The 22,939-nt window shown below is 45.6% G+C and overlaps 1 protein-coding gene across 1 annotated transcript; it reads right to left on the bottom strand.

Annotated features, from left to right (window-relative positions):
* Positions 1-756: 756 nt before the first annotated feature.
* PLEKHF1 (pleckstrin homology and FYVE domain containing 1) lies at positions 757-18,793 on the bottom strand. Its single transcript, XM_063140949.1, has 2 exons — positions 18,495-18,793; positions 757-2,800 (listed from the first exon to the last, which is right to left on the bottom strand). Exon 2 carries the CDS (start codon positions 2,785-2,787, stop codon positions 1,975-1,977), a length of 813 nt encoding a protein of 270 aa, XP_062997019.1. The 5' UTR covers positions 2,788-2,800; positions 18,495-18,793; the 3' UTR covers positions 757-1,974.
* Positions 18,794-22,939: the final 4,146 nt, after the last annotated feature.

Here is a 22,939-nt window from a genome sequence, read left to right as displayed (position 1 = left end):
GATTGAAGTTCTAGCCTTGCCTTCCACAACTTGGACAACAGCTCTCAGCATTCCTAACCATCAGTCATGCTCATGGGAATTGGAACCCAACACATCTGGAGCACAGTAAGTTGAGGAAGGCTGGCTTAGCATTAGACTGCGAACTAGGGTTGTGCATGGTGTGTATATATGTACATACGTGCATCATGAAGCGTCTGTGGCTTTAATCCCTGGTTACAATTGTTAATTTTTGAAAAAAGTACTTCTCTAGCCTTGTCGTTGCAGATGTCACTTCAAAAACAAGCTGCTAAAAGTGCCAAAAGTAGAGAAAGCAGGAAGCAAATGGCACTACGGAAAACAATATGCATCAAACCTGTTAACTACGCCCAGAATTCAGTTACGTAGAAGTGCACCCCCAGGTTTTCAGATCTATTTCTGCTGTGGCTGCCTATGTCCCTGTTCGGACAACACGCTAAGCCATCGTAGTTTAGCATTTTGAGCTCAGCATGTCATGTGAACCATTCCTAACCATGGTTGTTACATAACCATGGTTTAAACATGCTCACTAACCCTTTGCTGCAAAAGGGTTAGCAGCCGAACCATGGCTTAGTGTGTTGTCTGAACAGGGTCATAATAGGTGAAAATAACTGGGTGCCACCCTCTCGCCCCAAGACACACCAATATCACCTACAGACCAGTCTTTTGTCTGCCAACTGTTTTAGTGTTTCAAAATACATTTTTATATATGGTTTACTGCATGTGAAAACACACCCTTGCCAAACCTGGCGTCCTCCAGATGTTTTGGACTACAATTCCCAGCATTCCTTACCACTGACCATGCTTGTTTGGGCTGATGGGAGTTGGAGTCCAAAACTACTGGAGGGCACCAGGTTGGGGAAGTTGCAGTGATGAGTCACAGCCTGGGCTAGTCGTTTTATTATTCTGAATATTAACAAAATAAAACCAGAAGACACGAAAATTAGGAAGCATAGCCAAAATTTTAAGAAACAGGGTAGCACTCATAATACCACAGTTAGGAATTCAATTGTTTAACATAAAGGGTGGAATCCTATGCATGTTTAGACAGAAAAAGTCCTACAACTCCCATGCTGGCTGGGGAATGATGGGAAATGTAGGACTCCCCACCACCATCTAAACATGCATAGGATTGTGCCTTAAGTTGATTTGCAAGCCTTTGTTTCCAAACACCCATCTCCAAAACTGTCCATTTAATATTAATCTCTAACACTACATCCAACTTCTGGCTTCCCCTGTCCACTTCAGCACCAAGCTGATCCAAACAACCTGTGTTAAAAATCTAGTATAAATGGTCTGATCCTTGAAATATACTGCTATTACAAACCCCTGATTAACTTCCATAGAGTACTTCATCAAAGGCCCTCCATCTACCACTGTGAAGTTGACCCACCCTTGGACTTCATAACTTTGATTTCTGAATCCAGAACTTGACCTCCAGTTCTAAAACAGGCAGATTTCTCCAGCAGACACAGTCTGAGGGTGTTCTAATGCGCAGCCCTGCAAAATTCCCAAGCTGAAACTCAACATTTCCAGAATGGAAAACGAGATTGTCTTGCGCTTGATGTTTTGGACCATAATTCCATCTTCCCCAGCCAGCACGGCCAACAGTCAGAGATAATGGGAATTATGGTCCAAAACCCATGGAGGACACCAGGCTGGGAAAGGCTGAATGAAAAGGTGCAACGTGTTCAGGAATGCTCAGGAGCTGTCTTGTTTGGGATTCAATTCAGCTCTGCCACAAACTTTTTTAAAAAACGACTCGCTTCTTCAGAGGAGCCAAGCAGGCCCTGATGCATTTCGTCAGAGGTCACCTCTTGTCCCTTATTCACAGAATGGGAAAATTGCATGGAACTGAACACCTTTAAAGCTACTCCTCTGAAAAGTGCATTGAGGCAAGTGTTTGCTCTCTGTATTCCTTAGGATACAACCCCTAAAATGAACCAGATTGTGCAGAGGTCACCTATGGAAAGATGACCAAGCCACGTCTGCCGTGTAAAACTCTGCTTCCACGGGCCACTGTTCCACCTTGTCCTCATCGGATCGGTCGCTGTCATCCCCACTGGAAGGATCGTAGTGAGACAGCGGAGAAGGCAAGGGCTTCACCTGGTCTTCCATTTCCTTTTTTTCTTCTGCCATCAGCTGTTTGTAGCAAAGATTGCAAACTCTCAAAGGCTTCAGGGACAGCCGGGGCATGAGGAATCTCTGCCGCGAGCATTCCCCGCACACCACGAAGCCGCATTTCCGACAGTGGTGCCTCCGTGTGAGAGCAGAGAACTTGGTTTGCGTGCAGCGCATGCAGATGTCGGTGGCTTTGTCGGGGATCCAGGGCGCGGCGTGTTCTGTGGGGGGCTGCCGACCTGTCTTGGACAGCAAGTGGCGAATGCACTCTTCCAGGTGGCTGATCCATTCTTTCCTCTCCGTCTGGGAGGCCGCGGAAACGACAAACGACTTCTTGGCCGTCTTGATCATCCACCGGTTCTTCATTTGCAAGGTATCTGGCAACGTCTCCAAGGTGACTTCGTCAAGGGGGATGATGTGCTGGGAACTGTACTTCCGTTTGTTGATCACAATGCTGCCGTACACGAGGAGGTCATTGAAAAGGAAGAAGATGCGCGGCTTGGCTTTTTTGCGGCATTCTTTGGTCAAGATCCCTTCGCCCAAGAGGACCCTTCCCGGCACGGCCAAGGGCTGGCCGGATGTCCCAAAGCAGTGTTCCATGGCAGCAATGCGTTGACTGTTAATCTCAGTATTAGCCAGGTGGTCGACCATCTCGATATGTCACCTGGAAGCAAGGAGGAAAAAAGAGAAGTTACGATTTCCCCTTGGCCTTCTCCTGATAGGATTGCTGTTGTTGCTAGTTTTATCGTTGTTGTTTTTACTGCTGTTTATATGTTTTTATTGTGCTTATGTTTTTATTGCTTTTAATATCCTAATGGTTATGTGTTTCATTGTTGCAAGATGTGCTGGGAGGGCTTCTATTCTGAAAGCAGGCCAAGAAATAGTTTAAATAAATAAAATATACATTCATTCATTCATTTAGTTATGGTCATAGACCAACCACTAGAAATACAATATATGAAATCGAAACTGGCGAATACAAAAATATACATAAAATAGAGGATCCGGGATCAAAATGCACTTCAAACAGCGTGTCTTTTAGTGTCAACTAATGTTCCGAATGAATTATAATGAATTTAATAATTTGATTCCTAATAGAATATGCCTGGGTGCAAAATTTTGCCACTTTAAGATAGACTTCGCTGGTAGAGTCTGAGAGAAAGAAGGGAGGAATAAAACTTACGTATCAGATCTAACTGGAATTTTTGTTAAAACTGGAGCAGTATAATAATATAGACAGCATAGGAAGACACGTTCAACTGCTTCATCCATGCCTGATTGGCAGGGACACAAACAGTAAAAGTAAGGGATTCGTAAATATCTCTCTTCCAAAAGAGCCCATAGTAAAATGTTGAAACAAACCAGAGTAAAATAAATAAAAGAAACGAAGCTGTAACGGAGAAGACAAAGGTCTTTCCCTTCTCAGTGTCATGAACGCCCTCCCCTCCAACATAATTCCACGCATGTATGAGCCCTTATGTACTAACATTGTGAACTATATAAAGTGGAACTACATGTTCGGCAATATCATGCGGTACTGCCTTTCCTGGACTATTCAACTTATTCATTCATCCTTCTACTAAAAATATGGAACTTCAGACTACAGGCGTGTGTGTGGAGAGTGACATGTTTGAATGCTCCCACAAGTCAAGAAGGCTCTGCACATCAGAAGTTAGCGTGTCAGAGAAGAGGACTCTAGATTTACCTTCATTCTGGTGTGAGAGGTATTTGTTGTTTTAAAATGAGGAGAGATTGAAAGAACTGGGCAGGTTTAGCCTGGAGAAGAGAAGATTGAGGGGAGACATGATAGCACTCTTTAAATACTTGAAAGGTTGTCACATGGAGGAGGGCCACGATCTCTTCTCGATCATCCCAGAGTGCAGGACATGGAATAATGGGCTGATGTTACAGGAAGCCAGATTTTGGCTGGACATCAGGAAAAAAGTCCTGACTGTTAGAGCAGTACAACAGTGGAACCAGTAACCTAGGGAGGTTGTGGGCTCTCCCACACCAGAGGCCTTCAAGAGGCAACCGGGCAGCCATCTGTCAGGTAGGCTTTAAGGTGGATTCCTGCATTGAGCAGTGGGTTGGATTCGTTGGCCTTACAGGCCCCTTCCAACTCTACTATTCTATGATTCATTCCAGTGTCATTCGAAGCCACAACCCCAGCTGAGACAGCAGCCTGGAGTGGCACAACCCACATAAGATCACCATGCGGTTTTCTGAATGGTTCCCAGCAAACACCCCTAGGCAGTTCACGGTGCAGGATCAGATGGTATATACCAGGGAGTGGCAAAATCTCTCAGGGCCCACATTCCAGTGGTAGGTGGGACTGAAGATAAAAGGGAGCAGGCCCAAAATCACCAATATCTTTTAGATTAAAGTTAGTGCTGCCAGAAACGAAGCCTTAGGAAAGGCATTCCAGCCTTTTAGAATGTGGTGTGTGTGTGTGTGTGTGTGTGTGTGTGTGTGTGTGTGTGTGTGTGTGTATAGCAGGGCTGGCCCTACCATGAAGCGGGAGGATGCGGACTCAGCAGGCAGCAGAGTATGGGGAGAATGGTGCTCTCCCTTTTCAAAGGGTCTGCCGCTTCTTGGTCCTGCCACCTGCATGCCTCCCCTCCAGCTCTGCTCGTGCACCTCCCAACCCAGCCGGCTCACCATGATACTTTGCCCAATGCAGATCCTGAAGGTGAAAACACCTTACAGGCAGCGCGCTGGGGAGGCAGGTGCGCACAAAGGAAACTAACCTAACAGCTGAGCTGCACGCACACAAATGCATGCCAAATCAAAATTTAGCGAGCGGGCGGGCAGGCAGATCGGGAGGGAGGGAGGGGCACGGTGGCGGCTCCTCGGTTCAGGCAGCCTTGGGCCAGGCCGGGATGGGGGGGACTACACAAAAGCCGGAAAGAACGGATGGTTGGGGGGAAAGGTATGGCCATCTGGGGAGCCCGGGAGAACTGAGTTTAGGCCCTGGGCCTGAGTTTCTGCAACTCTGATTTATACATTGTCAGAATTCTGTCTGTGTTTATTGAAACACTGCTTGACGGCATTAGTTACAGGCAAAACATTAAGACAGACGGAGAAAGGGAGTCATCATTCCCTCATCCGCAAAGGTAAACTGAAGTTCACAGAAAAAACATGTGTTTCTCTGATGTACATACAATGATTGACACAACTGATCGTTCATAAAGGAACACAGAGCTCTAAAGCTCAGACTGGGGCCAAGTTCCTCTTCTGAAATGACAATGAAAAGCAGCTTTTAACCCTCCTGTCAACACCGCTGTAAATCCTACCTGCGTACGATGCCTCTCCGCCCAAATGAAAGGTATAACATTCACCCTCCAGAACCGATGCACCACACAAAGGTCTGAGAGAGAAAGGAAACGTAAAGAAAAACGCACTAGCAAAGCTTAAGCGTGTAGATGCGGTTTGTTAACTGTTCTGGCCGCCACGGCTGCAAAGAGATCTCACTTCATTTGTCAAGGAGGGTGAACAAAATTCTCAGATTGCAACACGCCAAGGAATAAGTTAGAACCAACTTGTGATTGGTATGGCAAAAGTTCCATGACTATTCAGAGTTATACATTTCTGGCCGAACATAGCAGCCAAGCAGGATCATAGAACTGGTAGGAATGGAAAAGGTCACTTAACCCAGGGATCTTCGGCTATGGGGCAGTATATAAATGTAATAAATAAATAAAAATAGTTTTCCAGATGTTCTGGATGTCAACTCCCAGAAACCCCTGCCAGCAAGAAGACTGGGAGCTGACGTTCAAAACACCCGGAGAGCTACTTTCTGCCCACCCGTGACCCAATCCACCCTCCCACAACCAGATACCCTCCAAGTACATTGGACTTCAGCCTGGGGAAGGCTCACTGATTCCATGCGGACCATCAGGGGGTGTGGCTATGCACTTTGACACCAGGGCCTAGAGGGCAGAAATCTGCATAAAACTTGCATGTGTTGATTTATATCTGTATATGCCGATGTAGAAATAATGACTAGGATTTATTTAAATTTCACAAAAGGCAAAGCTATGCAAATAATTTCCCATCCAAATAAGCTCAAATAAAATAAATTCTCCGATTCATTGGCACCCTAACCCAGATCATTCCAAGCCAATGGCATTATTCCCCCCACCCTAAGCTTAATTGCCATGAAGGGAGAGCTATTTGAGGAGTGGGGGTGATTTGCAGCATGCACGGAGCGGAGCGTTCAACCTTTCCTCCCCAGCTGTAATCCGCCATGGAAATCATCCCCTACGCGCCAATTAAAGAAAAATCTTCTATTGGCACCAACGGATACTCAGTACCCTGGAGAATAGATCTGGGGTTCTAGGAAATAGATTTGGGGCTACAGCTCCATGAGCTCAGGGCTAGCAATGCTGCCGTGCACCACAACGTGCTACCAGCAGAGAAAAGGTACGCCGCCCCAGAAACGCTTCCCAACGCTGCACGCACACGATCCATGATGCAAGGCATATGCTACACGGAAAGACAACCCCCTGCCCGTCACAAGCCAATCTCCTCTGCAGAATGGCTTTTCCCAAGTTTGTTTATTTATTTATTTATTTATTACATTTTTATACCGCCCAACAGCCGAAGCTCTCTGGGCAGTTCACAAAAATTAAAACCATTAAGAACACAATAAAACATCCAACAATCTAAAAACCAAAATACAATATAAAAAGCACAACCAGAATAAAACCACACAGCAGAAATTGATATAGGTTAAAATACGGTATTAAAACAGCAACGTTTAAATTTAGGTGTTAAAATACTGAGAAAATAAAAAGGTCTTCAGCTGGCGAAGAAAGGAATACAGTGTAGGCGCCAGGCGGACCTCTCTGGGGAGCTCGTTCCACAGCCGGGGTGCCACAACAGAGAAGGCCCTCCTCCTAGTAGCCACCTGCCTTACTTCCTTTGGCAGGGGCTCACGGAGAAGGACCCCTGTGGATGATCTTAATGTCCGGGCAGGTACATATGGGAGGAGGCGTTCCTTCAGATAACCTGGCCCCAAGCCATTTAGGGCTTTGTATGTTAGTACTAGCACTGAATTGGGCCCGGACCTGGACTGGCAGCCAATGAAGTTGTAAAAGGACTGGCGTGATGTGGTCTCGCCGGCCAGTCCGTTAGTAAACAGGCTGCCCTATTTTGTACCACCTGACGTTTCCTGACCATTTTCAGGGTTTTGCAGAGTTACAGATCGGTTTTTATAACTTTCTGGAATTTTACACAAATTTATTCGTAGAAAAATGTTTTTTTAAAAAAACTTTGGCTGAAAATGTGCAATCCCCGCATGAAAATGCACATGGTGGGGAGAGATTTGCACATTTTGGAGAGCCAAAAATAAAGTTTTAGAAATTGCGCACTTTCGCAAGTGTGAATTTTAAATAATTCTGGAAATTGGATTTCCAGAATTGGAAATACAACTTTGATAATGAGCGAATAATGGATATTAAGGCACCTGATAATCCATGAAATGCAGACGGAACGGATTTTACAAAATCCCAACATCCCTATATGCAACACCAGCTTTCCAAAGAAGACTACAAACATGATTTAAGGATCACGGAATCTCCATGAGTAGTATTTGTTAAAGACTGTGCAGTCCAACACATAGATGCCGGGCTGCTTTGAGGATCAGGCTTGTAGTAGTGACCGATTGATTTCCCTGCCACCAGTGGGTGGTCTAATTTGATGTTTTAAAAGGCAAAAAGAAAACCACCACGAATTCATTTTACTTACGCTATCATGAACATAATGACTTTTGCACATTCTGGTGCTAAAGGAGAGAGGAGCATGAAAGCCATTTGGAAGAACACTAAAGTCATAGTGCCTCTGATCTCTGTGGCCATTTGAAGTAGGAACATACGGCAGAAATACTCCAATTATATAGAGAGAAAGAGAGAGAGAATGAAAGTAAAGAGCAACCTTTCATAGTTATTAGAGAGAGGTTGTTTTCATGAGAGCTCTTGGCAGGAAGCTTGCAGTAACCTTTTATCACAGAATCCATGGGGCTGATTAGTTGCACAGTACTCTTTTGCGGACTTCTCCCTTATAGTGTAAATGTTTTGAGCATTACACATCATGAGATTAATTGCATGCCTTGGTGCTAGCCAAGGATGAAAGACAGGGGGCAGGTCCCTCCGCGTGAGTCGCTACTCCCAAGTAGAGATGGACAAATCTATTGGGTTTTGCTTTCTGTCGCATTCAGACTTTGTAGATCTGAAACAAAATGGTCACCCATCTGCACCAGCCTAATTAAATAGGTACACCTATTCCCAGCATGGAAAAGTCCATGATGTACCTGCCCACCATGTAGATGTCAGGGGTGGGGTGGGGGAAAGAGGTGGCCACCCTAATTCAGCACCAACAAGGTTGAATGCTCAGGGATTCAAACTCAAACGTTTAAGAGCTAAGCACTCAAAGCCCTCTACCTGGATGGATGAATTTGTTTTGGTTTCTTCCAAATTCTTCAATTCCCCCCTTCCCCCACAAATCTCAAGTTTTTTGTCATGAAAAGAAAACTTTTAGGATCTTGGTGAATTCTTATCAAAACTGAACTGAACTGAGATCCTCGCCCATTCCTGGTTCCAAGCCATTTGGAATCCCCTCCCAGAGTCACCCATTTCACCCCTCCCTAAACTTAGTGCCCTCCAGATGTTGTGGACTTCAACTCCCATAATCCTCACCCCGCATAACCAATGGTCAGGAATGCTGGGAGTTGTAGTCCAATCTGGAGAGCCCCAATTTGGAGGAAGCCGCCTTACCCCAGCTGTCCTGCTACCTTTTGCATCTAGTGCTAAGTTGCAAACCCTTTGGTGCTGGGCCCTGGCTTTTAGTGCCATTTAAGGTGCGAGCCTATACATGCTTGGACAGAAAAAAAAAAACCATCGACCTCCCAGTATTCCTCAACCAGCAATGCTGGCTGGGGAATGCTGGGAGTTGTAAGATTTTTCTTCTGTCTAACCATTGGTGGGATTGCACATTTACCTAGAAAATCCCAATCAGAAAGGGAGACAAGAGACTCATTTAAATAATTGCTGTGTTCCTCAGAATGGACATGACTCTAGACTTGGTGGGGACACCCACAGCTGGTAGAAGCTAAGCCATCCCAATTAAGGCTGCAATTGGAAGCTTGGGAGGCACTGAATAAAACCATGACTGTCCTACAAAAGGATTGCACAATTTCATGCTGCTAGGGAAAAGCACTGGGTGAAAGGTAGATCTGAAAGAGACGATCTGTCCAGGTTGGATGGATGGCTAGATCAGTTCACAGGGAACACGGGAATATGGAGATAGCAGAACAACCAATCTGTTGATATCAGAGAAAAACTAAAATTTGGAGAACTCTTTACAACAGGTAGGATACACTGGAAAATTCAGACACAGGAGAGGAGAGGGAAACAGTGAGAAGAAATAGAAAAAGCAAAGGCAGTGAAGAAAAAAAAATCCAAAATCCATATAGTGGAATTCTTTTATTAGGACAACTTATAGATCACACACAAACAAGGTGCAAGCTTTCAAGATCTCTTCATCAGGCAAGATGTTACACAAAGCAGGTTGGGAAGAGGAATTGGAGGAAAGGTTGACTGGATGTGGTAGCCAGTAAGTCTGCAAGTTAGTCAGTGTCGTAAGATGATGATATGGAAAAGTAGGGCTTGGAGACATTCAAATTGAGCTCTACAAGGCCATGTGATGGCTTCAGTGCACCTAGGAACCCTGGGAACAAGGAAGTAGCATACAGTTGTTGATTTCTCCATGTGAACCGCCCAGGGAGCTTCGGCTATTGAGCGGTATAAAAAATTAATAAATAAATAAATGTTTGGAAATATAAAATCTAGCTGCTAACTCAAAACTGTCTCCCATCCTGGGCGAACTAGACTAGGGCCTAATCTACACCAAGCAGGATATCGCACTATGAAAGCGGTATGAAAGCGGTATATAAAAGGCAGTATTGAAGTGCACTGACAACTGTTGATGCCCATTGACACATACCATATACCGCTTCCATAGTGCTATATCCTGCTTGGTGTAGAACAGGCGTAGATCAGAACAAAGAGGGCACCAGTAGCAAAGCCAGTTTGCGATTCAGCCGTTTTCAAAGCACACCTGACCAAATTTAATTCAGCTTTTGGCAGTCATTTGCAGGGCTTGCGTTTTTGAAAAAATCCAAAACCTCTGAAGTTATGGGCAGGCAGCCCTCTTCTCTCCCAAACACATTTTTGCAAAGATTCTAGCCTTAATTAAGAGTTCAAAGAACCTTTGCTTTAACATTTATTGTTTAAAGAAATGGGGAATGAAGCCTTTGGTTTTAACAGCTGCAGAGAAGATCTTGAATGCCTGAGCACAAAAAATCAGAAGTTAAGGTATTTTAATGGCACAATTCCACGCGTGCTTCCTTAGAAGTAGTCCCAATGAGTACAATGGGGCTTACTCCAAAAGAGGCAAAGTTCTGCAAGCCTTAGACATGCAGATTTCAATGGGAAAGATTCAAACAGCTTTGCTTTCGCGTTGGTTTGCTATCCAGCCACATGGAATAATCTCTTCTGAAATGCCAACAAGCGAAGCACATCTTCTTGGCATCATAACTGAACACAAAGCCCTCGGAGACAGAGGGACACAACAGGCAATGCTAGGAGAACAAACTTGCACTGAGCGCTGCAGAACACAGAGGGGGTGTGTGTGCAGCTTTGCAGCAAAAGAACAGACCACGTTCCAAAACTGGCCCATTTGTAACACCAGAGTGGATTCAGCGATCACACAGCCTATTCAAGAACACTTGGGAGTTTTCTGTGCATTGATGGCTGTTGCTCTTAGGGACAAGGGAAGACGCATCACAATCCACATAGGCTTCTAGCCTTTTGAAACTATTTCATACACCGTCTGGAATCATGATCTGGCCTACTGGGGTTTGCCAGATAGCCCTGGCCCATCCTACTTCCCTCTCACGACCAATCAGGTTTCACAACTTTTGTGCAGTTTTTTTCTTCCATTCTTAAAGGCTTAGTTGCTACCAATGAAACCATCGAGGGGCATAGGATATTGGAAACAGCAGTCTGCTGTCAGACCCAGGGATCCAACTTCCCTGCCCCCGTGCAGCAGACGCAGAGAAACCCATGCCGGCTGCCTCTCAGAGCTTGCGAAAGAGTCCTCGGCGAGGAGGGAAAGGGGATGTGCCAGTGGGCTGGAAGGGGTGATGATTGGGGAGGCTGGCTTACTCTGTATCCTCAAGCCTCTCCAGGCTCCTGCCCTCCTGCACTGATGCACCCCAGCTAGACGGGTGAAAAAAGCCCGTCTAGCCAAAATATAGAGAGGTGGAAATCGCCTCCACTGTTCCTCTTGCTCTGCATTGTATGGCCATAAGCCTCTGAGTTTGGAGGTTTATGGCCATGCCAATAGGATTGCACCCAAAGCTACAATAGGCTGGATCGGGTTTGTATTTTGGCCCTGCCCATTTTGCCTTCAGCCCCGCCCACCACACAGAGGTGGCCCCTGGAAGCTTCTCCAAAACTGAATTTAAAAGAGGTGCCCCTCCTCCTCCCATACAGAGCAGTCTCCGGAACCAGGAGTGGCGCAGACACAGGAAAAGGCACAAATGCCTTCCCCTCCGTGCCCCATGCCAAGAAGGAAGAGGCCGCAGAGATCTGGGAGGCAACATCTGGCTTTCGTCTCACCCTAGCACCTACCTCCTTCCTTCCCGCCTTCCTCCCTGACGGGAATCAACGGCAGTGATTGATTTTCGTTACGCCCTTTCCAATAACCTGAAGCAGGTCATGCCACCGTATACATTTCACAACCTCAGGCAGCCTTCCCCAGCCTGGAGCCCTGCAGATGCAATGGGCTGCAAGTCCCATCATCTCTCCAACATGGCTGGGAACGACGAGTTGCAGTCCAACACATCTGCAGAGCAGCAACTACAGAGAACAAGGCCAGGCAAGGTTTATCTAAGTTAAGCTGCTCCTGTTGGATAGTTAAAGAGGAACCGTTGGTTCCCAGCTCAGCTATTGCCTCTGCAGGGCCGTCCATCAAGGGTAGGTGTGGTCGGGGCCCGCACCTCAGCAGAGGCCCACAGACAAGAGCCCCACGGAATTGCTCCCCCTCCTCCTATTTATTTATTTATTTATTTATTGCACTTATATACCGCTCCCATAGCCAGGGCTCTCTGGGCGGTTTACAGAAATTCTAAAATTAAGATAAAAATGAGTATACAAAATTTAAAACTCTAAAACACAGAACATACACACATAAAGCATTAAAAACTGTTTTTTTAAAAAAACTAAACATGTGGGTGATTAAGATGTGCCGCCATATGCCTGGGCAAAGAGGAAAGTCTTAACCTGGCGCCGGAAAGATAGCAGTGTTGGTGCCAGGCGAGCCTCGTCAGGGAGATCGTTCCATAGTCTGGGGGCCACCACCGAAAAGGCCCTGTCCCTCGTTGCCACACTCCGAGCCTCTCTTGGAGTAGGCACCCGGAGGAGGACCTTAGATGTTGAACGTAGTGACCGGGTATATTCACGTCGGGAGAGGCGTTCCGTCAGGTATTGTGGTCCCAAGCCATCTAAGGCTTTATAGGTCAAAACCAGCACCTTGAATTGGGCTCGGAAACATACAGGCAGCCAGTGCAAGTGGACCAGAGCAGGTGTTATATGGTCGAACCTTCTGGTTTCCGAAATCAATCTGTCCGCTTCATTTTGCACAAGCTGCAGCTTCCGAACTGTCTTCAAAGTTAGAGTACATTGCAGTAATCTAACTTGGAGGTTACCAGAGCATGGACAACTGAAGCCAGGTTATCCCTGCTCCTCACCACTGTAACCTGCCTGTTCACCCACCTCTCATGCTAGCTCAGAAAATGGCGGTGGTATAAAGGAGGAGCGGCAGAAACCCCGTCCTGCTTTCTCCCTGGCTCTCTGCCGGTCAAGCAAGCAAGTGGCAGCAATGAGGAGAAAGAGGAGGAGGAGAAATAGCAGTTGGTGACAATGGCAGTGAGAAGACAGACTTGCTGAGGCATGGAGGCCCACTGGGGGAATATTCTTGGCAAAGGGCATGGCCTCCTGCTTCAAAGGTTCTGCGCTAAGGGAGGTGATGACCTACCTGTCTAGGGTACCAGCTTGGTCACAAACAGCAAGTAAGAGCCGGCATTTCCTCTGTTTATTTCAGAGAACCTGCAATTCTACATTCTTTGTATTCTGTCCATTTCAATTAACCAACTGGTGTGTTCTGATCCAAAGACAGCCTAACATCCTATTCCGTTTCACCGCACAGCCTCTTAGATGACCATGCTGTAGCCATTGACCTGAGAGTGAGCCCCACTGAACTCAACGGGGATTTGGCTTCTGAGCATCCGTGTACAGGACAGGGCCACTGGCCAAGCTATAGCAATCGTGAGTGATGGCTCACGAGGGGAGTTAGTGGACAGAGATTGGAAGCGTGCAGAGTGATCAATTCCCAGCCAGGAGGCATTCTCAGTAGCGACTCCAGAAGTGCAGATTTCTTTCCCCAAAAGAAAAAAGAAAAAACCAACAATGTGAAATTCCACAATGTTCATATGCAATTCAAGCCAAAGATGAGCCAACGGTGTGCTGCTGCGGCCCAAAAGCCCCACACCATTCTAAACTATTATTAAATCAGAAGTATTCCTAGAGATTTTGGAAATGATAGTCAGTGCTAAGAACACTGACTATCTGTAAACCGCCCAGAGAGCCCTGGCTATGGGAGCGGTATATAAGTTTAATAAATAAATAAATGAATAAACAAACGATATCCTATACCAAAGTAACCTGAATTTTGCCACCCATATAAAATGATGCAGATGAGATATCCACGTTATTTATTTAGGCTGCAATCCTATACCCGTTTGCATGAGTGTAAGCCCCATTGGACTCAATACTTTCATGTAATCATATTTCAAGGATCATAACGCTTTTGTACTAGACAAAGGAAGGAGAGATGACCAGGGCAGGGTTGACCAGGACAGGATCCTCCAGCACCCTCCACCCCTGCGGCCACAAATTACAGAAACCCTGAAGTCTCCCCAGAAACTGTCAACATACTTTCATGTCAAATGTTCTAGAAGCTTGGGGGGGTTAGGGAAAAAAAGGGGGGCAAGAATCCCAGAATGCATTACATTCTGTGTTTTTAATTTATGCCCTTGTACACAATTGTGTCTCACATACACCCACCCACTCATACACACATGCATCTCTTTACTGAGACCCAAGGAGCCTTCTGTGACTTCTTAAAGGCCTGAAAAAAATGGTTTCCCTCCCTAATGTCTCTAGGCTTCCCATTTCTACTCTAGATTGACCAGGGAACACAGCTTGGAGGCCTGCATTGTCTAAGAACTAAAATTAGAAACTACTGTATGTCTGCATAGATTCCCCAAATCCTCTTCTTGCTCAACTCCTGAAAGATTTCTGAACTGATTCCAAAGAGTGAGGGTGGCTTGGCGTGGGTTCGGAGTGAGTCAAGAAGCAGTGGCCAAGCTCAAATTTCCTGTGCGCGCGTGACACTTGGGGGCAGATGACTAACAGCACCGTTCTGCCACTCGCTGGGGGAGGAATCCCTCTCTCGTGTGTGCCCTTCCTCAAGTTTCAGAAGAAACTCCTTGGGAACCAAATGGGACTTGAACTGAGTCACAAGAGTGGCTAGCTTCAGCGGTGAAAGAGTGACTTCTTTGGAGCTCTTCTAGATGTGAGTCATTTGGTCCCAGAACTTCATCCTCTGCACCTATTTTGCAATGAAACAGATGCAAAGGCTGGGCTGGTGCAGAACCTGCTTTGTAATGGCCCCTGGAACCACTCACCCATTAAAACCCATTGGTGCAGCAGAGTAGCTAGGGAATTTTATATCCTGGACCTATCTGTCTTATCAAGACTCTTTCTAGAAAGCCACGTGGATCACTTTAATTGTGAAGCACATAATTAACATTTCTCATCTGTTTTCCCACCACACCCCTGCCTCCCTACTCCATGCTTTACAACTGTTTCTACATTCTGGATATGTTAAGACTCCAACTGTTTGCCATCCCTGATTTCAAAAAGAATCCCCCATGGAACATAAGAAGAGCCCTGCTAGATCAGATTAAGGGTCCATCTAGTCGAGCACTCTGTTCACACAGTGTCCCTGCAGCTGTCAACTGGGAACCCAGGAGCAGGACACCGGTGCAACAGCACCATCCCACCCATGTTCCCCAGCAAGTGGTGTACTCTGCCCATGTGCAGTTTCACATTCTAAAGTCACTTCAACCATGGCACCATCATGATTACAGGAACAGAACGGAGTTAGTTTCTGCTGCCCTGACACTAGTAAACCCATTTAAGGTGCAACCTCGTGCATATTTAGAAGGCAGTCTTACACATGCTGGCTGGGGAATGCCAACAGTTGTAGGGTGTTTTTTTTCTGTCTAAGCACGCATAGGACTAAGTACCCCTTGGTTGGAAACGTGAATCCTTGTAGAAAGGGCTAACACGTTTTGAAAGAAACACAAAGAATTAAATAAGCATCGATAACCATATACAAGTCTGGCTGGCTGGCCCCGGACTATAAAATTTTTTAAAAAAATTAAGAGAAAGGTTGCTGCAGCAACTGGTATCAGTCCCAGTGGGTCCCAGCGTTGACATCAGGCCTGTTCACTGCCCTGATCATCACTCGCTGTTCTCTGGGCGATCATTTCCCCCCTCCTGGTTGTGGGGCCTGGGATCTCGGCCCCAATGTTCAGGCCTAGCCACACAACTGCATTTGTGCCAAATGCTGTAGCTCTCCCAAAAGCGTCAAAGCCACGAGTGGCAACGAATACTTTAAAAACAGAGGTTTATAGTTTGACTTTAGCAAAGAGCCAAAGGCCCGGCAAGCCTCGCTCCACCCCGATTCATTCCCACATGACAGGAGCCATCATGACACACAAATCAGACCGAAGGTTGTTTAACCCCCTCCTTTCCAGTATCAACAGCAATCACTGCTATGGCGGTTCCATCGCTATGCTCGTCTTGCGTACGTTTGATCTTCACCGACTCTGACTTTTACATTTGCACCATTTACCACTTCCCTGTGACACTGTCAGTTTTTTTGGCCACCAGGCAAAGACGTACTTATTTTCCCAGGCACTTTTTGTATTGTATTGTTTTTAGATAATGTTTTTATTGCGTTTCTTTCCATTTATATCATTGTGCTGATTATGGTTTATAGTGATTTGGGGGTGTTTCTCCCCCCCCCCGTTATATTAATTAGGCATTTCTGTATTTGTGCATGTAAGTCACTTCAAGACCGTTTTTTTCAGTGAAGGGCAACACATACATTTTAATAATAATAACAACAACAACTATCAATGAATCTGACAAAGCAGGCTTTGTGCCACAATAAATCTATTAGCTTTCAAGCAACAGAAGTGTTGCAGCTGACTTCTCTATTTATTATGCTGCTGCTGCTACTAATGGTGTTGCTTCTGCTCTTTAAAACAGAGAGACTCAAGACATCAAAGGTACAATCCAATGCTCATTTAGACAGAAAAAAAGCCCTACTACTCCTAGAATTCCCCACCCAACAATGCTGGTTTCAAACTAGCAGTCCTATTTCAAAGGGGCCATTTATGGAAACTTTTTTTCTCATGCTCCAGTCCTCTTGATGTAAACAGAGGTTACTTCAGGGCTCTAGCATCATACTACAGTACAACCGTAGCATTAAGATACTCAGACCTTTGATTCCTGTCAACTACTTTTCAGTGCAAGCGACTGAGTCACATTTGACTTTTTAATCACCTGGCTGTTTCCTCACTCTCTCTCTGACAGGAGCATTTCCTAGTTTCACTGTTTGTTAATACGCTCACCAAGCTCTTTGGAAGAGATTCAGGGAATCACCACTAAATTCACAATAAGTCAGGCACGCCTTAAGGTTTTCAGAGAATCTCCCACGTTCAGAACAGGATAGAATGGGTTTCTTTACTTTAAATCTGGCCGGCGAGATCACATTACGCCAGTCCTTTTACAACTTCACTGGCTGCCAGTCCAGGTCTGGGCCCGATTCAAAGTGCTGGTATTGACATTTAAAGCCCTAAACGGTTTGGGGCCAGGTTATTTGAAGGAACGCCTCCTCCCATATGTACCTGCCCAGACCTTAAGATCATCTACAGGGGCCCTTCTCCTGAGCCCCTGCCAAAGGAAGTGAGGCAGGTGGCTACTAGGAGGAGGGCTTTCTCCGCTGTGGCACCCCGGTTGTGGAATGAGCTCCCCAGAGAGGTCTGCCTGGCGCCTACACTGTACTGCTTTCGTCGCCAGCTGCAGACCTTTTTATTCTCTCAGTATTTTAACACTTAATTGTAACTTAAATTTAAACTTTACTGTTCTAACTCTGTATTTTAATCTTATATCCATTTTGTTGCGTGGTTTTATCCTGGTTGTGCTTTTTATACTGTATTTTGTAATTGTGCTTTTAACCTGTTGGTTGTTTTATTGTGGTTTTAATTTTTGTGAACCGCCCAGAGAGCTTCGGCTATTGGGCGGTATAAAAATGTAATAAATATATAAGTATAAATAAATAAATCAAACGCTGGTTTGAGTCAGTCACTACCTTTCAGCCTGCCCTATCTTGCAGGGCTGTTGTGAGGACAGAATGGGAAGGAACGTGGCTGTCAGTTGGAGCTCTTCGAAGGAAAAGTAAGAATGAGTCTCGCGGCCCCTTAAAGACCAACACGTTTATTACGGCTTAAGGTTTCATGGAGCCAGACCGCTTCATCAAATACGAACATCAGAAGAGCCCTGCTGGATCAGACCAAGGGTCCATCTAGTCCAGCAGTCTGTTTACACAATGGCAAACCAGCGGCCCACGGGGAACCCATAAACATGACCCAAGTAAAACAGCACCCTCCCGTCCAAATGCATGAAGGGGTCTCCTCAGTGGGCAGAAAACGGTGATATACAAATGTAATGATACATACCACATAATCCCCCCATTTTTAAAAAATGCTGAGCACCCTCTTCTAAAATTTACAAATGCAGATAATCACAAAAGACAAAAGCTCAGATTCTCTCATCACACACGCACCCCCCCTTTTTTTTAACAAGGCGAGAGGAATTCTTGACGTTAAACCAGTTTATGTCGATTTCAAGCGTCAACTGGGAGAGCGAGAGCGCGTGATAAGAGTTCTGAAAGAAGTTTGAACTGAAGTTGTGCAGCAGCTTGACAAAGTATGCAAACTTTTACAACTAATCGTAAAATCTAAGCCCCGGGGGAAAAAGCACGGCGGAGACCCGGTGCAATGAGCTCCCATGTGCCTTTCTTTCTTTCTCTCTCCCCCCGCCCCCCCAAAAAAGTGTGTGCAGGGCGGTGATCGTCAAACAAGAGCAGAACCATGAATGTACCTCCTCGTGGCTTTCCGGCTTCCTCTCCCAGTCTGTTCTCCGTGGCTCCTGGAATCCGTCGCTATAAAGGGTCCTCGGGATATATATTTTTCGGTGTGTGTGTGTGTGTGTCTTCTTTAGCAGCACTTTGTGCAATTCCAAACTTTCTCCCTTCTCTTGATCCGGAAGGTTAGCTGGGGAGGCAGCAGACTCTCGGCTGAGGCTGCAACAAGCCTACAGAACGTCGAAGTAAGTCCCACTGAACTCAGTGGGGCTTACTTCTGAGTAGGCAAGGCATACGATCGCGGTCTAATAACCCCCACCCTGCCTGTTTCCGTCGCATCGAGCGCCGCCGTCCACAGCCCGGCTGGGGGGATGATCTGGAGGAGATAAAGTCGAGTCAAGTATCTCCGGAACGCTCAAACTCCCCAACATTCCATTCCCTCCTCCTCTGTCGGGAAGCGAGCCAATCAGCGCGCCGCCGCGGGAGCCGGACCGTCCGGTTCTGGAACGCTCGTGCCTCAGCATTCCATGCTAACCACGCCTCCTCCGTTCGTTTCCCTCCCCTCCCCCCCCCCCCCGCAACCCCAAGAACACGGCGGCCAATCACAGGGCGCAGACGGAGCCTGGTGAGTTTTGCAGGGCGGGTGGAAAAAGAAAAGAAAAGAAGAAGAAAAAAACAATCCACAAAGCTGAATAAAAGCGATGCCATCAATGGCAGAGGAGGCGAAGTGGGGAGGAGCGGGGGAAACTTTAAAAATCTACGTAGGACGGAGATTTCCGTCCACCTGGGGGAAGATATTTGAGAAGTGGGGAAAACATAGAAAGGAGGAAAGCAACGTGAACGCAGTTGGGAGTGTGCAGTAGCAGCCCAAATGAGACTGAAGTTAGAAAGTTAGATACAATTTAACCTAACTCCTGTTCCTTTAGTCCTGCGTTGAGTAGACCCATTGAAATGGATGAGATTTAAGTTAGTCGCAACTAATCTAAATCATTTAGTCCTGTGTTGAGTAGACCCATTGAAATGGATGAGATTTAAGTTAGTCGCAACTAATCTAAATCATTTAGTCCTGTGTTGAGTAGACCCATTGAAATGGATGAGATTTAAGTTAGTCGCAACTAATCTAAATCATTTAGTCCTAAATTGGGTAGACCCATTGAAATGGATGAGCCTTGATGGCTATGTGCTACCTCCAGTATCAGAAGCAGTATGCTTATGTACACCAGCTGCTGGGGAACATGGGTGGGAGGGTGCAGCTGCACTCCAGTCCTGCTTGTGGTTTTCCCCTGGGCAGCTGCTTGGCCACTGGGTGAACTAGATGGACCCTTGTTCTCATCCAGCAGGGCACTTAGGTTAGTCACAGCTAACGTGAATCCATTCAGTGGGTCTACTCTGCATAGGCTGAACATTGGATGCTACTCTAAACCTACATCTTCAAAAGAGCCAGCACAGTGTTGTGGTTAGACTGTGATTGGGCAGTTCAAATGCCCATTCAGTTATGAAGCTTCCACTTCTGAACCTGAGCGTTGGTGGAGAGAAGCGTCTGCCGCGTGGCCTTCCCTACGCATCCTAAGCGAGTCCTCTTTCTTCAGGCATCGTGCCCCATCGAAGAAAGAAAGGCTTCTGTGTATGGAATGGGAGGGGGCGCCATCTTGTTCTTTGCCTCAGGCAGCAAAATGGCTTGGACTGGCCATGACCCAACTTACGAGACCTGTGTGACTGTGGAAGATGATGGCAAAATTGCAAGGACACGGGTTATCCTTGAACCAGGAAGATTCTGAGCATAGATGGAAGGTGGGGAAGTTCTAGTGTCCATTTCTGGGCCCGGTTCCAAAATGACATAAAGGTTTGGTCCCATCTCTGGTATAAGGAGAGCTTCACTCAGTATATCTTGTTGCCTTCACCTTCCCATTTCTTTCAATTCAAGTGAGCAGTGGCGTACTGGATCTAGGGTTTACAGGATTGAAGTGCTGAGATATTTTGATTAGCGGGATGATGACATCATCTGCCACCCACCACCACCACGTCAAACTTCCCTGTTCCTTCCATGCTTAGATGTAACACACGCACACAGGCTTGTAGACATCCTAAAAGCTCTGGGGGAACTGCAAAAAAATAGTAGGGGTGAGTTCATCTGGTTTGCGGCCCTTTTAATGACAAAATTGTAAAGTGTTTTTTAATTGTTAAAAAAAATATTAGGGGGCAGAGAAAATTTAGCCTATCCCTCACTACAGGCTTGCACGCAGACTCACACACAGAGATTAAAACAGCCACTTGCATTTGTGGACTCTATATAGCATGGCTATAATGATGGTCATGATGTGTGCCTGAATTTCAAAGTTTAGCACTGCACCACTTTTAGAGAGACCCAGTCTTGCTAGACTATTGCTTTGTCTTCAGTTTCTTCTCCCTCCTCGTTTTCCTATTCCTATCTTGCTGGAGAAAGAGCAAGTCCTTGAACCTCTTGACTTATCACACTAGATTGTATTCAATACCAGCGTGTTTTAGGCATTTATTGAAAACATATCTGTTTACTTTGGCTTTCTCCTAGCCATGAGCTAGCTTTGAACCAACCTCATCATACTAATTGTGTCTGGGTTTTTTTGCTTGCATTCTTTTTAAACTGCTTTGGGATTTGTTTCAAATGAGAAGTGGTATATAAATATTGCCAGTAATAATAATGATAGATTGGCCCAAAGCATCCTTGGCAAGCAGGGCTGCCTACAACTTCCGTCTGAGTTATCAGAGAGCTCCCGCCAGCCAAAGTAGAAAATCCCTTAGCTAAGGGACCAGTCTTATCAGGATTTGGAGGCTTAAGGCCATCCAATGCAGAGCAGGAGGAGCGGCAAGGTGATCTTTTTGTAAACCACCCAGAGAGCTTTGGCTATGGGGCGGTATGTAAATTTAATAAATAAATAAACCTTCACTTCCCCACTCTGCATTTTCGCTAGATGGCTTTTTTTTTGCCCATCTAGCTGGGATCCATCAGAGGGGGAGGGAAGGAGGCTGGGGATAGCTTATATCCTGGCCTCTCTTCCCTCACTGGAAACCCTCTTTTACTCCTTCTCTGAGCTTGAGTTCCTGACCTCAGAAAGGCAGCTGGCACGGTTCTTTCCACGGCAGCTGTGAGAGGGGGTGGGGTCGCTGTCTAGGGGCCATAGGATTGCTCCCTAAGTGGCCCAATAGTGTTATTCAGCAGTTTCATAGGTAAAGACCAGTGAGCAAACTTTTCCCAGCCAAATCCAGACTGTGTTTAATTTTAGTTCTATTCACGCTCCTTGTGGTACTCCCATTCTTCTAATCTGGAGTTCCAACTTCTTTTGCTACAACTCAGTAGCTCTTCTCTGGAAATTATTGGTCACAACAGATCATAGTATGAAAGACTAGTGCAAATGGAAGTATTTTGAGTTCCAAGATTAGCATTGTTTGCGGCTGAAGAAAGAACAGGTCTTCCACTAATGTAGCCACAGACAGGTGGTTCCTTTCATCTACATGGAAGTAAGCACCCTGCTAAATATGTGGTTCCGGTTAAAACCCTGCTGGTCTGAAAGTATGGAAGCTTCCTTTTAGAGAAGGACCTATATAAGCATCTGCTAGAAGGGGCTGCATGCAACAGATTTTGCTCCAGGATGAAATGACTTGTCTCTGTGCTGATTCCATCAGTACCTACTAATTTATAGGATCCTGTTCCATACTATCACTTAGATCACTGGGAGCGTAGAAACACACATACAAACCTCAAAATATCATAGTTCCATTGGTGAACCCTCTTCGACTAGCTCTAGTTCAGAGCTAAGTTGGGACAGAATCTTTCGGGAATGACTTCTCTTATCTTAGTATGTAATCAGGCTCAATAGAATGCACATGACCTCAAACTGCTAGCACAGGCAAATTATTCCTGATAGACTCCGCTTCTATACAGAACTCTGTCCAGTGTCAGCATATGATAGCAGATTTCGGCACTTTACCAACCTTTCCAGGTCAGACTGCTTTTTCTAACACGATGTAATTGTTATGAAAAATAATGGAATATATGATGGTATATAAAAATAATGGAATATACAAGCTAATCTTAACATGTTGTGCAAAGTAGAGGAAAATATACAAGCCCGATAAGTTCCTTGTTGAGTTCACCACAGGGTTCAGTAGTATTAATGGTTAAAGTGTAGATTTAACAACTAATTAGAAGTAACATATGCAGCGGCTTTCTGTAAACAAATTTGTGTTTTGTGTTTAACAGTTTTGTATCATTGAGATTTGGGGCCTTGCCCTCTTCTTCTTTTAATCTGCTTTTTATGAAGTCCATCACAGGGTTTAATGTAATAGAGGTTAAATTGCAGGTTCACAACTAGTTAGAAGTAATATATGTGGTGGCTTACTATATACAAATCTGTGTGTAACAAATCTGTATCATTAATGATACTTTGGGTGTTGTTCTTTTCTCCATTTTAATGGCATTTGCTTT

This window comes from Elgaria multicarinata, chromosome 14 (genome assembly GCF_023053635.1).
Source record: "Elgaria multicarinata webbii isolate HBS135686 ecotype San Diego chromosome 14, rElgMul1.1.pri, whole genome shotgun sequence".
Taxonomy (NCBI): Eukaryota; Metazoa; Chordata; class Lepidosauria; order Squamata; family Anguidae; genus Elgaria; species Elgaria multicarinata.
Note: the sequence above shows the minus strand (reverse complement) of the source record. Positions and strands in the feature narration are given on the sequence as shown.